Raw genomic sequence first — 17117 nt, 5'->3', positions numbered from 1 at the left:
GTTCTCCTCTGCCTTTTCCTCTCTAAAAAAGTTCTAAGTTGCTAGCCAATCGGGACAAATACAGAATGTGAGGTCCCGTTCCAGCCACTGGAAACTGGACACAGCAGTAGGGTGGATGCATCAGGTTATAAATGACCCTGTCTCCTTTGCTCGGTATACTCTTGTGGCAAAACTGCTGGTGAGTGTACCCTTTCTGCAGAAATTAAAAAAAAATAAAAATGGCCTTGCTGAGGAAATTAAATTTACATTCAAGTGCTATTTCTTTACCGCACTGGGAACAAGCATGTCAAACAATTTCAACCCTGCTGGACCGCATCAAGTGAGGGCCGGGATGGAAAAGCGGCCGTGCCGAGGTGCCCCGGAAGCAGCCTCCGGAGTGTGCCTCAGAGTTTCTGGCCATTTCAGCTAAGACTTTTGTTCTGACAGACTAGAAGTGAAAAAAAGAATTATTTACTTTGTTGGGAAATGTGACAAAAGGTTAAAATTCTACTAGTTCATAAAATATTTGAAGCTAACTTTGTTTTTATAAATAAAATTGTATTTACAATTTAAGTTTTAGTTCTCATCCTTGCTGTTATAAAAGTTATTCTAAGTTATGTCAGTCTTTGAGGGTAAATGTAGAGTATTTAAAATAGCTTATATTTGGAAAACTGAACAATGTTTGTTGTCATGATTTTACTTTGTTCTTGACCATATTGGTCCCAGAGAAAGTCAAGGTCTTCACCCACGGATTCAAGATTCTTGTGGCAGCTGCTGAATTCTTTTCCAACAATGCTTGGGCCTCATCAGCGTCATGTTTACGCACTACCCCAGCCCCAACCACAGACATGGGCAGGAGGAACGGAGCTCTACGGTGCAGCGTCACTGCCAGTAAGAGTCTGGCTCTCCCATGAAGCATTACTCTTCCTCTGCATGTATTTTAGAGTTTCAAAAGCCATTTGGCCTCCATTTCTTTAGATTGTGGATAAAATCCATAAACTTGTACTGGGGTCACTGTTCCTCCAGCCTCTTTAGCACGTATCTGCAGTCTCATTTCCAGGCTGTTTCCTCTATGGGCCACTGCCTGCAGAATTCCCAGATGAATCCATTGCCCATTCCCTGTAGCCACATCTCCATACCCACAGCCGTTCTCAGCAGCTGCCTGCACACTCACATCCCAGAGGTCAAGTTGCCACAGCTGGTGTGTGTTTCCAGCCACTAGGCAACCCCAGGTCTTCATCTGAGCACCCAGGGCCAGAAGTCTCACCCTGTCCCCCATACCATCCCTTCCCAGCCAGCCAGAGTTTCCTTCCTTCTGTTGCTCACACAGTGCTCTCAGCCCCAGATGCCCTTCCTGACACTTCCTCCCAAGGAAACCCAAGTCATCCGTCAGGGTCCACCCAAATATCCACACCCTCTGGTAGCCTGCCCAGCCCCAGAGGTTCCCCTGAACTCCCTTCCCCTATTAGAGCCTACAGAGGCAGTGCTGCCCAGCAGACATCTCGGCTGGGAGTCAAACAGAGCAAGGCTATTTTGGTCCCTCTCTCCACTCTATGTGACCCTGAAATGTGCCCTGGCCTTAGGAAACATTCAGCTACATCAGAGAACGTGAGTATGCATGTGGTTTGTATAACACAGGCAAGACATGGTTTTTAGATACGTTCAGAATAGATAGTTACAGAGAACAGGTATGTCACATGTGGGAAGGAAGAGACACAAGGGCCAAGAGATACTTAATATGCATGAGGCTCCTGGGCACTAAATGTTCAATTCACAATGTGCCTTTATACAAGAGACACCTAAACATGCAGAACCATGGGGCCTTCGTTCACCACCATTCCTGGTGCCCATTCTGGTCCCATGCGTCCTCTGCCCAAGAAACACGTAGAACCCATGACAGTGCGACAGCTGCTTCTTGGCAACTCCACCATGATCAGGCACACTTGTCCCATGTCTGTCCCATTGAGCCGGTGTGTGTCATAAGCCCTTCAGCTGTGAGCACTCTTGCCCAGGTCTGGTCCTCGTGGTCACACCTGAGGGGGTGAGGTTGACTAGCAGAGAAAGAAGAGAACCGGTGATTGTTGACAGCACAGGAATCAGGTCATACGGCCCTCCCATCTCCTTCCCTCAGCTTCTTGCTGTGTTTTACGAATGGATTTTATAAACCTGTGATTCGAGCATCCTCAGTTGCTTCTCGAGCCTTTCCGCTCCATGAACTCTGGGACAGCTTGCCTGGTACTGCAACTGGAGGACATCATTGCATCCAGAGAGCTTCCCACATGACAGTCTGTGAGCAAGGGACTTCGCCTCCCTGGATGGTGGTTTTCTTTTATGTAAAAGATGTGATCGTAGTCTCTATTTCTCAAGGGTGCTGTGAGAAACACACAGAATAAGGCCACGTGAAAGTGTGTGGCAGGTAGCGGATGCTCAGTAACGTGAAGCCTGCCCTTCCCGTAGCCTTTCTCTTCCTCCACTGGGTCTAGACTTCACATTGTCCCATGGTTCAAGATCCTTGGTTCATCCCGAGTCTTATCATCATCCCAGAAGCTTGGAGGGAGCTCCTGGGGAAATCCAGCTTCACGGTCCCACACTGATCACTTCCCCTGGGCATGGCCTGGTAAATGCAGCTCAGATCCGCTCCCCAGGCAAGTCAAGGAAGTTGCTGCCCAGAAACCAAGTGAGGACATTTACAAGAACCGGCAGCAGCAGCAGCAGCAGCAGCAGAAACTGGATTTGCTTTTTCACCAGAGGATCCAGATTTCCCTGTGGCCTCGCAAACAAAAAAGAAGGAAGACGGAGCAGCACAGTCATCCCTTTGTGAAAAAGGCATTCAGGTAACTGAGTGACTCAGCAAGCCTGGGTCTTGGGGAAATTACGAATACCTGGTTGAAGGGCAGTCCTCAGGCAGAGCCCCTGAGACCTGTTGAACTCTAGAGTGTGGCAGCAGAGGAGATTCATGGCCTGCCCAGGGGCAGTGTCCACAGGGGCAGAGTGCCCCCAGGACTCGCCCTGGCTCAGTTAAGGACTCCCCTCAGAATCTGCAGAGGTGCAAGGCAGGGTGCAGCTCTGCCTGGACTGAGCTGGAAATGCAGCCATGTGGCTGAAGTGGCCACTTCCTGCTTTCTGTAAAGCAGCCACGCGGACCTGTGAACAGGTAAGACCCTTACTCTTGATTACTGAAGAACTAGAACCCAGGCTCCTTTGACCTTCTCTCCAAAAACCCAGATGACACGAGGACCCTCTCCCAGCTGAAGGGGCAGATTCATGCTTTAGAGTGTGGGGAGTCAGCGTGGGGGCACGTGAGTGTTTAGCTTAGGTGTGGGCCTCACAAAAGAGTCAAAACAAGTCAGCCAGGACTCCAGCAGCCTTCATTGTGTGAGAGATGCCAGCACTGTGGCCACAGCCTGACAGCTGCGCAGGCCACATAATGTGTGGGGCCGAGTGGAAAACGTGGGGTTTTTTTTGTTGTTGTTGTTCAAAATCATGAGCTTCCAGGGGCGGCAGCAGAACTTTAAACTACTCTGGGGCCCTTCTGAGCACAGGACTTGGTATGACTGCACAGGGATACTTGGCAGGCCAGGTGCAGGGACAGAGCGGTCTGCCCAGAGGCCAGCAGGTCCCCAGTCAGTGTCTGGCACCAGCTCCCTTCATGACCTGGGCTGGCTCAGTTCCACGGGACTCCCAAGGCTGGAGGCTTCCCCGGAACATCATCCTCAGGGATTTTCCAACAGGAGCAGCCTCTGGCTTCAGATCTGTCCTTGTTTGACTCATAAATTATCACTCAGACTGAGAAAATTAACACTCAGTGATTCCTGAAAGGGTGCCCAGTGCAATAGATAATTTTCAAAGTGAGTTCATCGGGGGATTTAATAGCCAGGCAATGTCCATTAAAACAGCGACAAACATGGGGAGAAAAGGAAAAGTTCCGACTGGAAACTCATGCTGGCTTGACAGTTGTTCTCAGGGAGCAGAACAGAAGTGGGCATTTTCATTCTGGTTACACCATCAGCGATACCTCCACGGAGCCTCTCAGCTGGTTCCTCCTGGGTCTGGGCCACAGGCCTCCCAGTATTGCCGGTCTCGGAAGACATCTGTGGGCAGGTTCTGTAGAGGGAATCTGAGGCTGTGTGGGATGAGCTGCAGGACCCCACGTGGGGAAAGGCAGGAGGCAGCACCAGCTCCTTCACCAGGACCTGAGGGTACTGTGGCTCATCAGGGGCCATCGAGGACATGGAGACCCTGCACAGTGTTTGAGGAGTCCTGCTACATCAGTTTATTCTGGTTTAGGTGGTTGAGGGGAGACTCAGTGAAGCCTTGGGGGTTCAGGGCTACGCTGCCAGCCTCTGGGACAGCAGCCCCAGTGTCCCCCGACCCAGGCCTTGCTCCTCCCTGCTGATGAACGGCCACTCTGCTCCCAGAGGCACACCTGTCCCGAAGACACCCGGTTCTCATGCTCTTCTCTGCAGCACCTGAATTGGGCATTCCTGGGTAAAGCAGTTTAAGTTACTTTCACTTTTATCCACCTTGTTTCCATTATTTCAACCATGCATGTCCCTTGTGTATGTAGGATAAAGGTGTCTAAGAATAAAGGTCCATGATTTAAAGTTTTTTCCTCTTCTTTCCCTGTCCTGACCACCTGATCATAAACTTGTAGAAATAAAGTGGATCTCATGTTGTGTATCTTTCGATGCATCTAGAGAGATGGTTATATTCATATAAATAAACGGGCACATCCAGCACATTATTTCTAGTTGTCGTCTGCTAATAAGTTTACATCTGGTAAATGCCAGTGTTTCATTAAATGGCTGCATTGCACATGAGTCAATCTGTGTGACAAAGAATATGGCAGGCTTTGTACAGCCTTTGTAAAGACATTCTTCAATGTTGCCTTTTAAAATAGAAATGTTAAATCCTGTAACTAATCAACCTATGCCTTGTTAGAGGGCTGACATTTTCAATAATTCCTTTACAAAGGGTAGTGAGATGCATCAGATCCCCCAGTGGCCCCCAAGTAGGGACAGTGACAGTCAGCAGTTCTTTACGGACCTCTGCTCCATGGCAGGTTCTCCGCCGGCCCTGGCTGCGGGCGGCCATCATCTAACAAGATGCTTCGGTCCATGGGTGGAGGACAAAGGCCTATGAGCTTGGGGAGCGAGTTCTTTCGTCTCCTACATGACCTTCATCTGCTCACGTTTCCCACGAAGTGCATCTGGGTTGGAAGGAGATGGTGGTTTCCCACGGAAGTCTGGTCCCTAAGTGACGCCTCTGCTGCCTACATCAGAATCTCCCAGGCTTGCTCCACAATGGTCCCGTCACGTGGTGCAGACTCAGGCGCGGTCTTGTGTGTGCAGAGGCAGGCTTGGTCTTGTGTGCTCTTGATCATGCACCTAGTCACATCTGTTCTACAGTGTTGCATTCTTCTAATTTCCATGCACATCTTTGTATAGGCGTGTTCCCATTGTTCCCATGCCAATAAGTGGTGTGCAAGGTTCCAGAGTGCGCCAGTATTTCTTTAGTCGGTGTCATGCTGTTGGATATTCAGGTTTTTTAACCTAGTGTAAATAACATTCACATTTCTAAAAACCAGAAGAGTGTTTGTGATTAAGATATCATCTTAGTGGATATTAAATTGCTACATCTGATTTCATTTCTCTTTCCCAAATAAAGAGTCAGTTGTGTGGGCTAGTCTCATTCTGAAACTGCACACTCCCATCCCAGAGGTAGAAAGCGAGATCTCCTGCCTGCATTTCATGGAGCATGTGATTATGGAGGTGTCCAGTTCCAGCAAACAGACCCCACATTCTTTTCCTTCAGTGACTCAGACGCAATATGTGGACAGTCCCAGACAGTATCGCTCCCTCACGTTCATTAACCTCCAGAGATTAAACATCACCTGATACACAGAACTGTGGGCTCCCCGTTTGGCTAAGCATCAGGTGCAGCCAGGTTCTTACCTAGGTGCACGTGACAAGGTGCTGCCAGATGCCACCAGCGCAGACAGTCAGTGAGCCCACCTCATCAGAGGGCACATGAGATCCCCAAATGAGAAAGAACTCTAAGGAGCCAAAATCTGCCAAGATGGGTACATTAAAGCTTGCAACTTTGCACGTGAGTGCACCCTCAGACTCAGCCAGTTTATTCTCCTTTGCAGTCCGTTCTGAAAAGTCCAGCCAGATGACGGCTAAAGAGTAGAGAATGGAAGGTGGAAGGCGGTTGCTGCTTGCAGAAGAGGCACGCTGGCAGCATTGGCAGGGAGGAAGAGACTGGAAACTGAGTAGCAGATCCGAGAAACCAAAATGCTCAGCAAATGAGGGCAGGTGGCATGGAGCTACTTCCCTGGGTCCAAGAGCCTAATTACGTTATTGTTCCATAAGTTCATGGCCTGCGGTCATCAGGGAAAATAAAACACTGACTGGGGGTCGGTCTTTTCTGTTTAGAGGAGGCTCCCTGAAACCTCCCCCTCCCGGGTTCAAGCGATTCTCCTGCCTCAGCCTCCCGAGTAGCTGGAACTATAGGGGCCCGCCACCACTCCCGGCTAATTTTTTTTTGTTTTTTTTTTTTTTGTTTTTTTGTAGAGACGGGGGTTTCACCGTGTTAGCCAGGATGGTCTCGATCTGCTGACCTCGCGATCCGCCCGCCTCGACCTCCCAAAGTGCTGGGATTACAGGCGTGAGCCACCGCGCCCGGCCTCAGCTGGTTTTTCAAAAGTCATGGCGTGTAATTGTCAGAACAGTGAACTTCGGAGATTCACCGGAGGGGCGAGGCCACAGCTTGACCGCGAGCACCTGAGCATCCTGCACCGCCTGCGACGGCCGTCAGGGGGCGCGATGCCGCCTCACAGAACCTCAAGAGGCGCCCGGGTTCCGGCACAGACGCCCTGCGGCTCCAGGGGGCGGAGCCGAGCCGCCTCCTCAGGACCTACGCAGGAGACGCCTCCATCCCTACAGGGACACCTGAGAGGACCCAGCCTCCTCCTCCTCAGGACCCACTCGGGAGACGCCGCTGGCTCTATAGGAACACCTGGGGACCGTGGCCAGGGACGACCCAGCCTCCTTCTCCTCAGCTCCTCAGGAACGACTGGGGAAGCTGTGGCTTCATGGTCCCCGAGGCTGCCCGAGGAAAGGTGAGGAAAAAGCTTTCTGTCCCGGCTCAGTGTTGAGGAGGCCGCGCTGCCTCGCGCTCCACTTTCTCAAGTTGTATTTATTTTATTTTACAAAGTGGCCCATCATTAAGTGGCTTTGTTATTCATTATTACAGCATACCTGAGTTGTTTCATTTTTTAATTTTTGACCAATTTGGGTTTGTTTGGGGTGGATCCGGGACAGAGAAGGGAGAAACCCTGAGGGCAACATGGAGAGCCCCAGGGAGACGCGCACCCCACGACTTGCTTTTATTTGCGCTCCAGTGGCTCGTTTTTCTTAGAGTGTTAAAGTACTTGAAAAATATTGAAGAGCAGATGTAGATGTGAGTTTTCACAACCGTATTTTAAGTGTAAATACTGGACTTTGTCTGTTAAAAGGATTTTAGGTAAAATAAATTTAAGCGGAGTTTATTTCAGCAAAGGAATGGTTCATGAATCACGCAGGAAGCACCAGAACGGAAATCGGCTTGGGGCTTTGAGCTCTTAGGGTGGCCCCTAAGTGAGGCTCCTCAGTGGCTCCAGCCAGGTGACCGCCTGTTATGGGGATGGTTCCCTCAGCGTCCCTAGTCATACAGCCAACTGGCTGCTGAGCTTTTTGGCATTGACTGTGGTTGGTTTGTTAATTTTTTTAAGTCAGTTCAAATGCCTCCAAGTTCGGTTTCTGTTTGCTTAGGGAAGGCCTCAGGCTAACCCCCGCCTTATTTGCTTTAACATGTCAAAACCATAATTTATTTTTCATTTTACTTTCCTGGCATTAATAGAAGTAAATTCACATTTGTGTGTTATTCAGAAAGTCGGTTTAATTGGCAACCTATTTGTGATGGTGCATAAAATAATGTTTTTTAATCATTGGCATCTTCGATTAGATGAACTATGTTAACTCTCTTAAGCTTTGTTATTAACCCATAACAAGAGTTAAGTTTCTTTTTTTCTCCTAGGCTTTGACCATTTAAAGTACACTCAGGCATCTCGTAACGATGTTATACTTTCTGAGAAATCTATCCTTAGGTGATTTCATCTTTGTGTGAACACTGTAGAGTGTCCTTATAAAACTTAAATGGTGTAGCCCACTCCACACCTAAGTTACATAGTATAGCCTATTGCTCCCAGGCTACGAACCTGTACAGCATGTCTCTGTACTGAATGCTGCAGTCAACTATAACACCATGGTGATTGTAGATTGTGATCCCAGAATATCTGAGACAGGTCTTAGTCAATTTAGAAAGCTTATTTTGCCAAGATTAAGGACACACCCTTGACACAGCCTCAGGAGGTCCTGACGACATGTGTCCAAGGTGGCCAGGGTAGAGCTTGCTTTTGTACATTTTAGGGATAGATGAGACGTGTAAGATATACAGTCATTTGGCCCAGTAAGGCGGGACAACTGGAAGCAGGAAGTGGGGGTGCTTCCAGGTCAGAAGTAGGTTGGAGACAAAAGGTTGCATTCTTTTGAATCCTTGATCAGCCTTCCACTGAATACACAATTTAGTCTGGCTCAATGAATCTGCATTTTTACATAAATAATAGGGCAGAGGAAGCAATCAGATATGCATCTGTCTCAGGTGAGGGATGACTTTGAGTGCTGTCTGTCCTTTGTCCAAAAGGAAATTCTTTGTGGGCAAATTGTGAGTGAGGTATGTAGCTTTTTATCTTTGTAGCTATCTTAGTTAGGAATAGAATGAGGGCAGGTTTGCCTGACATAGCTCCCAGCTTGACTTTTCCCTTGGCTTAGTGATTTGGGGGTCCTGAGATTTATTTTCCTTTCATGGTATCAAAACAGAGAAAAGGTAATGCTTTGAGCCATGAGCTTATGACAAGATGGGTAGGAAGGAATTTTTCAGCTCCATTTTTATCTCATGGGACCACCATCATATGTATGCAATGCATGAGTGTAAAATCACCATTTAGTTAAGTCAGCTTACACTAAGCTATGGACCCAGATGGTCCTGGGGCCTTTTTCCACTGGGAGATCTTTAAGGACCTTTCTTAGCTTTTCTATGCTAATTGGTATATTCATAGTTGCCTTATTTCAGTGCCCATTTTGTTAATGTGTATTTTTACTAGGAAATCACCCATTTTTTCTAGGTTTCCAGTTTGATGCAATTATTTGACTTTTAATTTCTCCTCTGTTTTTAGTTTTGTACATAATTTTCCTATCTACTTTTGCACTCTTTTTTCCATCAACAATATTTTTAAAAAATACTTTTTAGCTTTTTTTGAAGAATTGTTATGTTTGACAATTTTTTATGACCTAATCATGACCGTAAATGATTTTTGATTAATTTCAGCTTAATGTCTTTTGTAGGGCACAACTGTTAAAATACAAAATTACAACAAATGTGGGTTTGCAGATCTTAATTGGCTTTTTTTTTTGTGGTTCTAGAATCAGGCAGCAGTCCAGACCAAAAATGGTTCAGAATGATCTGCCACACAATATGTGCAGGTTAAATTTATAGCCAGAGAAAAAAAGTGACATACAGAAAACAGAAGTGAGGTATAGAGGTGGCTGGATTGGTTACAGACCTGGTTACAGCCCGGATTTGCCTTCTTGGAACTTGTTTTGAACAGCTGGCTACCAGCCATTGACTGACACTCGGCTGATGTGATTGGCTGAACCGCCGCTATTTGTTACAATGATACATTCCCAAGTCAGGTTTTCAGTTGCGATTCTTCTTCTTCTTCTTCTTCTTCTTTTTTTTTTTTTTAGGCGGAGTCTCGCTCTGTCGCCCAGGCTGGAGTGCAGTGGCGCGATCTCAGCTCACAGCAAGCTCCGCCTCCCGGGTTCATGCCATTCTCCTGTCCCGGCCTCCCGAGTAGCTGGGACTGCAGGCTGCCGCCACCAAGTCCCGCTAATTTTTTTGTATTTTTTTTTTTTTTAGTAGAGACTGGGTTTCACCTTGTAAGCCATGATGGTCTCGATTTCCTGACCTCATGAGCCACCCGTCTCGGCCTCCCAAAGTGCCGGGATTACAGGCGTGAGCCACGGTGCCCGGCCGCGACTCTTTACAAGGACTCCTTGGGAGGCTTCTAAAGCCCAAATGTTGTTTGATGTAAGAATTCCTCCCTTTTGGTCAGCCTCTCAATTTTGAGATATTGATCAAAACTTTGGGCATTGGTGTCGCTCTTTGTTATCGTTGTAAGTTGAGTTATTAGGACTTATTTGCTTTCAGTGTGGCATTTTCAAGTTTTATTTGGTCTCAGTGCCCTCTGGGCAATAGCAGAACACTGTGTTGTGTAAGGCGGAAATAGAGCAATAGAAAATAACAACTGATTTGTTAATATCAGATTACTTGAAGTTACTTGTTTTGGTAAGAATTAAAGCAGAGGGGACTTCTTTATGCTGACTCAGGTAGACTGGAGTCTCTTCAGGGAAAAAGGGAGCTCTTTTGGGATCTATCTACTTCCTTAAAGTTTCAGCTTCGTTGTGTGTCATTCAGCGTGAGTGTCTCCATTCTGGTTTTGCCTGCTCAGTGTGGCCTAATGCCGGAGTTGTGACCAAAACAATGACCTCCCGTAATTTGTTCAACAGTTCTCCCCTTTTGGTTAGGTTCCTACCTAGGTGAGGGTGTGACTAAAAACTTAGGGCATTAGCACTATTCTCAGTAACTATCATTTTAGGTTTCCGGTCTCAACACATCATTTAAGAAGTCAGTAAAGCTTTCTTCTATTGTGACAGCATATTTAATACTGAGAAGGAAAAGAAAATTTTTATCTTGCAAATGTGAGCTTCCTCTAAATTATCAGGTCCAGAGAGACGTGGGAATGAGGCAGCAGTCACGTCCCATTTCCCGCTTAGCTAAATAATCATATCTTGAAGCTGCTTGCTATGGAGACTAGACTGACTGTCATCAGCTATAGATTAACCTAAGAGTGTCTTTGAATATTTTTTCCAGTGGCAAATATTTGCTTCTGTTGTATCGTAGCTGAAAGAAATGCTGGGAAACAAAATAAAGGCAAGCATTCATTAGAGTAAGTGATCCAGTCACAAGGAATCAATTTGAACTTTTTTTTTTTTCACAAAGTCATACTTTGAAAACATCCAGCCGTAAATTGAAATAGTCTCCAAAATGTGAATTTTTTTCCCTGGTTCTAAGATGACCAGCTTTCTTAGAGAGTGAACTACACCATAAGAAAAATGATACGACCATGTTTACACATATATGTTATCTTAACATAAAACATGTAAAAGGGGCATTTCTTTGAAAGTATGTATTAGTCTGTATAATTTACTTTGCAGTATCATGAATGCTCTTATTTTTAAAAGTAGGAGTAGTTACTGCCAATTACTAATTTTTAGTAGAAATAATTTAGCAGATATCTGAAAAAATTACAATTTTTAAATAGAGGTTTTATTTTAAATTAGTTTTAGATTCATACAGAAATTGGGAAGAAAATGCAGATTTCCCATGTAGACGCAACCTAGTTTCCCCTCTTTTTAACATATCAACATGTATCAGATAGGTTTAACATCTTTTTTTTTTTTTTTTTTTCAGACAGAGTCTCAACCAGGCTGGAGTGCAGTGGCGTGATCTCGGCTCACTGCAACCTCCGCCTCCCAGGTTCAAGCCATTCTGCCTCAGCCTCCTGAGTAGCTGGTATTACAGGCGCCTGCCATCACGCTCGGCTAATTTTTGTATTTTTAGTAGAGATGAGGTTTCACCACGTTGGCCAGGCTGGTCTTGAACTCCTGATCTTAGGTGATCCACCCGCCTCAGCCTCCCAAAGTGCTGGGATTACAGGCATGAGCCACCACTCCTGACCAACATCTTATATCATTTCTTGTCATAGTTAATGACTGGATATTACTATATTATTAAATAAGCTCACATCTTATTTGGTTTCCCTTAGTTCTGCCTTTTTCTCTCCCAGGATCCTATCTAGGATCCCATAGGACATTTAGTCATCATGTCAGGCTCTTCTTGGCTGTGGCAGTCTCTCAGACTTTACTTCTGAGGACCTGGAACAGTGTTAGGAGGATTGGTCAGGTATTGTGTAGAATGTCCTCCATTGTGGTTTACTTGGGGTTTTTCTCATAATCAGCCTGGGTTTAGGGGTTTGGGGGAAGCAGAGCAGATGTGTAGTGTGTCCGCAAAAAGAGTCAAAGACTGTAAAATATTTGAAGAGATGTATTCTGAGCCAAATATGAGTGACCATGGCCCATGACACAGCCCTCAGGAGACCCTGAGAACATGTGCCCAAGGTCGTTGGGGTGCAGGTTGGTTCTATACATTTTAGGGAGATAGGAGACATCAATCAAGTGTATTTAAGATATATATTGGTTTGGTCCAGAAAGGTGGGACAACCCAAAGGATTAGGGTGGGGTGGGGCTTCCAGGTTATAGGTACATTTAAAATTTTTCTGATTGGCAGTTTGTTGAAAGACTTACTATCAATAGAAAGGAGTGTCTGGGTTATGATAAGGGGTTATGGAGACCAAGGTTTTATCATGGAGATGAAGCTTCCAGGTAGCAGGCTTCAGAGAGAATAGATTGTAAATGTTTCTTATCAGATTTAAGGTCGTGTTGATGTTAAATGCTGATTGGCTTTTCCTGAATTCCAAAAGGGAGGAGGGCATACTGAGGCATGTCTGACCACCTCTTTCCCATCATAGCCTGAACCAGTCTTCCAGGTTAACTTTGGTGTCCCCTGGTGGAGAGGTGGTTGTGGGAAAGATCTTTGAATTTTATTTTTGGTTTGCAAGTGCTAGTCTAGTCACTTCATGCTCTCAAGATGTGTTATCACCATTAATGTTAACTTTTATCACGTGGTTGAGGCAGTGTTTTCAGGTTTTTCACTGTGAAGTTACTTTTTTCCCATGTCTATATTGTATGTATGCTTTTGGAGGAAGTCATCATGCAGAGCTCATACTTAAGGAGTGGGGAGTTAGCCCCACCTCCTTGATGGCTGAGTGTCTATATCAGGTATTTGGAATTCTTCTGTATAAGAGATTTCTATTCAGCCCATTTGCATATCTGTTTAATCATTTATTTATACCAGTATGGATCCACAGATAGTTACTTTAATCTTTTGGTTGTTATCTAATTCTACAGTATTTTGTTGCTCTTTGTTCATACCTGTGGCCATTGGTAGCTCTTTCCACTGGCTCCTTTTACATAATTTCATGTTTTTTTTATAATGTATTTCTGTTACTTCAAAAGTACCCTGGCTCATATATTTTCTGTCCCAGTCCTAGTTTCAGCTATTTCTTCTAATAGCCCTGATTTCTTTTATTAGAGAATGGTATGAAAAACTTACATCTGGACACTAAATGTGGTCATTGCATCATGACACTTACAGCTGACAGTGCAAAGAAATATATGTGTGTCTTCTAACTTATATGTACCCACTTAATTATAAAGGTTTCTATGTGGAACCATCTGTGTATATGTTAAGCTAAATGTGAGTTTATACTTATGTTGTATATATATATTCTGACTCATTATGACAGAGATCATTCTAGGCTTCCCTATTTTTTATCTGTAACTTCTCACTGTAATAGTGAGGAACCTGGCTCCTACTATCTATCTGCCATTTATTTCATCCCTTGTACCATTGGGAACAAGGAATTCATTCTTGATCAAGATTCCAGGTTGGGACTTAATAAGAAATATATGTTTGGTCTGTGTCTGCAGTTCCTGGTACAGAGCTCCTAAAACTATTACAATTTCCTGAACAGTAGGAGCATCTTGTGTTCTAATATTTGGTCTTTGGCCCGGGTTCCTGACGCAGAGTTCCTAAATCTCTTGGAATCTCCTGGATAATAGGAATGGCTTCTGTTCTAATAAGGACACTCTGTGGGTTCCTGGATGGTTTCAGGATGGGGATGGTCACCAGGAAGACCAAGCCATGATAAGAAGGTTGTAACTTTTAGCTTAACATGCAATCCTTTGAGGGTGTGAAGGGACTGGAAATTGAGTTAATAATCTGTCATGTCTACATGATGAAGCTTCCATAAAAATTCCTAAAATATGGAATTTGGAAAGTTCCAGATCAAGGCTGACAGATTTGATGTCTAGTGAGGGCTCATCTATCATAGATAGTGCCTTCTAGCATGTCGTGACATGGCAGAATGGGGAAACGGGCTCCTAGACGCTTTTATAAGGGCACTGGTTTCATTCATGAGGACAGCACCCTTATGATCCGATCACCTCTCGGTTACCTCTGAATACCATCCCTTTGGGGATTACATTTCAAAATAGGAATTTGGGGTGGGGGTGTACACACATTGAGACCATAATAACTGGTAAACATAAGTAAGTATTTCCTAGTTCCATAAGCCATCATAGCAAATTGTCAAACCTGAAGAGGGGGTGTAGGAATGCCTAGTTTCTAGCCAAGTCATATAGAAGTTTGGGTAAACTGGGGATTCATTACTTGTGATTGGCATCTGAGGTTGTGGACAGTCTGGTGTTACTAAGCCCTTAACCTGTAGGGTGTATACTAACTCCAGGTAATCAGTGTCACAGTTGAATTACAGGATACCCAATTGTTTTCCAGAGAGTTGGAAAATTGGTTGGTGTGGGAAACACCCACCCCACCCCCCCACAATTTGCTGTTAAAAGTGGAGTGTTGATAGTATAGAGGAAAATCATGGTTATTTTTCTTTTTACAGATATAGTGGTTTCAAAATTAACTATTATCCCTATGGGAAATAACTTTATAAAATAGAGTCCACTGTTCATGTATATAGTACATTTTGTTTTTAGTCTATGGATTCTACTCATTTCCAGCTCAGCACCTTTGGCCCACCACTTGCAACATACATTGGTAATACAGTTAGATTCTTGGTTGCACTCTGTATTTTGTCCTTAGATACTTCCACATCCTAAATAATTTAATTTGTGTAGATTGTGATTTGTTCTTTGTGCATTAAAATTCTGTGGGTTTTATCAAATGCATACTGTCAGATATCCACTACTGAAGTAGCATACAGAATACTTCAAATCCCCACCCCAGACAGTCACTGATCTGACTATCATCTCTTTGGTTGTGCTTTTTCCAGAATGTCATAGGAATGGAGTCATATAATGTATAGCATCTTCATACTGCCACCCTTTACTTAGCAACATAGATGCAAGATTCATTCATTTCTTTTCATGGATTGACAGTTCATTCCTTTCTGTTGGTGAATGGCATTCCATTGCATGGTTGTACTTCAAATTGATTATGCATTCAGCTATTGAAGAATGTTCTGATTACTTCAAGTTTTGGCCATGATGAGTAGAGTGGCTCGTATATAATTACATGCTAGTTTTTGTTTGAACATAATTTTTCAAAGCAGCTGTCTAAACATACACAATTTAGGGGTGCATTTGTTGGATTTTAAGGTAAGACTTGTTTATCTTTGGGAAAAACTGTCAAACTGTTTCCCAAAGTGGCTGTACCCATTCATGCATTCTGCCAGTAATGAATGGCCGTACCTATTGTTCTTCAACCTCCAATTGTTACTGTTGAGCTTTTTTAAGAGTCCCACAGTTGTACTAGGTGTGCAGTGATATCTCAGCATTATTTTAATTTCCAGTCTCCTAATGAGATATATTGAGCATCCTTTTGTGTGATTATGTGCTATCTGTATATTTTCTTTTTTTTCTTTTTTCTTTTTTTTTTATTGAGATAGAGTCTCGTTCTGTCACTCAGGCTGGAGTGCAGTGGCGTGATCTTGGCTCACTGCAACCTCCACCTCCGATGTTCAAGCAATTCTCTTGCATCAGCCTCCCAAGTAGCTGGGATTACAGGCACCCACCACCATGCCTGGCTAATTTTTTTGTATTTTTAGTAGAGAGAGGGTATCACTGTGTTGGCCAGGCTGATCTAAAATTCCTGACCTCAGGTGACTCACCCGCCTCAGCCTCCCAAAGTGCTGGGGTTATAGGCATGAGCCACCACACCTGGCCTGCTATCTATGTATTTTATTTGGCTGGATGTCTGTTCAGATATTTACCCAGTTTTATTTGGGTTTTTAGTTTTCTTAGTGTTCGTTTGAAGAGTTGTTTGTGTATTTTCAATACAGTTTTAAAAATCACGTTTGTATTTTGTAAATATCTTCTCACAGTGTGTCTTGTCTTTTTGTTCTCTGAATAGGGTTTTTCATAGTAGAAAATTTAGTTTTATAAAGTCTGTTCTCAGTATTTTCACGAATTGACACTTGATGCTGTGTGTTAAAACTCAACACCAAATCCAATGTCTCTTAGGTTTTCTTTTAGATTATTTATAGTTTTGCATTTCAAGTTGTAGTCTCTGGACTATTTTGAGTACGTTTTTGTGTTTTAATTTGTGTATAGAGTCACTTCATTCTATATGGCTTCCAAATAATTCTTCCATCACCATTTATGGGAAAGGTATGGATATAGTGGCCTTTATTTCGGTTTGAATTTCCAAAATTATGACACTGAATAAACTGAATATTGAATTTTATAGGTATTTCAGGAGAGCCAGGAGGGGGCGCACATGCGCCGAGAAACTGTGAGCAAGAGCGTCTGTGCTGAACCATGGCTCCACCAGAGGGCGCGCGATCCCGCCCCAACCAACTTCCCGCTGAGGTGCCAGAAGCAGCGAGGAGCTTCAACTTCCTCAGGGCAGCACGAGGGTCATGTTAATTTGGTGTTCTTCATTGGTGAGTAAAAAGCTCCTGTCCACGGCCCTGAGTGCCAAGGAGTGAGTCTTTAGAGTACTTAGCAGAGGAAGAAATTAATCTAGAAAAATAAAACCCCCAAATCTCACTGTTTGGAGTATACCCTAGTATCATGGTCAACGTCCAAGACACAGTGGCTGCTAATATATATTCTTACAGTGGCCTCTAATATAATAATCACACTGTGCTCTACATTACTATGATATCGACACCGTGCCCTAACACCCATATAATATTCGCACCATGCCCTAATACTGATGTAATCCACACCATCGCTTCCAATACTAATGTAATAATATCCACAACATGCCCTATCACTGATCTAGTCCACACCATCGCTTCCAATACTAATGTAATAATATCCATA

General features: G+C 44.3%; 1 protein-coding gene across 3 annotated transcripts in view; it reads left to right on the top strand.

The window, feature by feature from the left end:
• Positions 1-1955: 1955 nt before the first annotated feature.
• LOC134807900 (putative protein FAM157B) overlaps positions 1956-17117 on the top strand; it is a 77414-nt gene continuing 62252 nt past the window's right edge. The window contains exons 1-3 of one of the 3 annotated variants that reach the window (XR_010149491.1): positions 1956-7102; positions 11614-11715; positions 16537-16732. Coding sequence is in view for 1 of the 3 variants with exons in the window: in XM_063789781.1 (XP_063645851.1) it covers positions 7076-7102; positions 16537-16732 (223 nt within the window). In the remaining 2 variants the exon portion in view is untranslated. The remainder of the gene's footprint in view (positions 7103-11613; positions 11716-16536; positions 16733-17117) is intronic. The other 2 variants (XR_010149487.1, XM_063789781.1) reach the window with 2 other exon arrangements.

The sequence above is a fragment of the Pan troglodytes genome, chromosome 1, assembly GCF_028858775.2.
Source record: "Pan troglodytes isolate AG18354 chromosome 1, NHGRI_mPanTro3-v2.0_pri, whole genome shotgun sequence".
In the NCBI taxonomy this organism is placed as follows: domain Eukaryota; kingdom Metazoa; phylum Chordata; class Mammalia; order Primates; family Hominidae; genus Pan; species Pan troglodytes.
The sequence above is the reverse complement of the archived record's forward strand: the minus strand, read 5'-3'. Positions and strand labels throughout refer to the sequence as shown.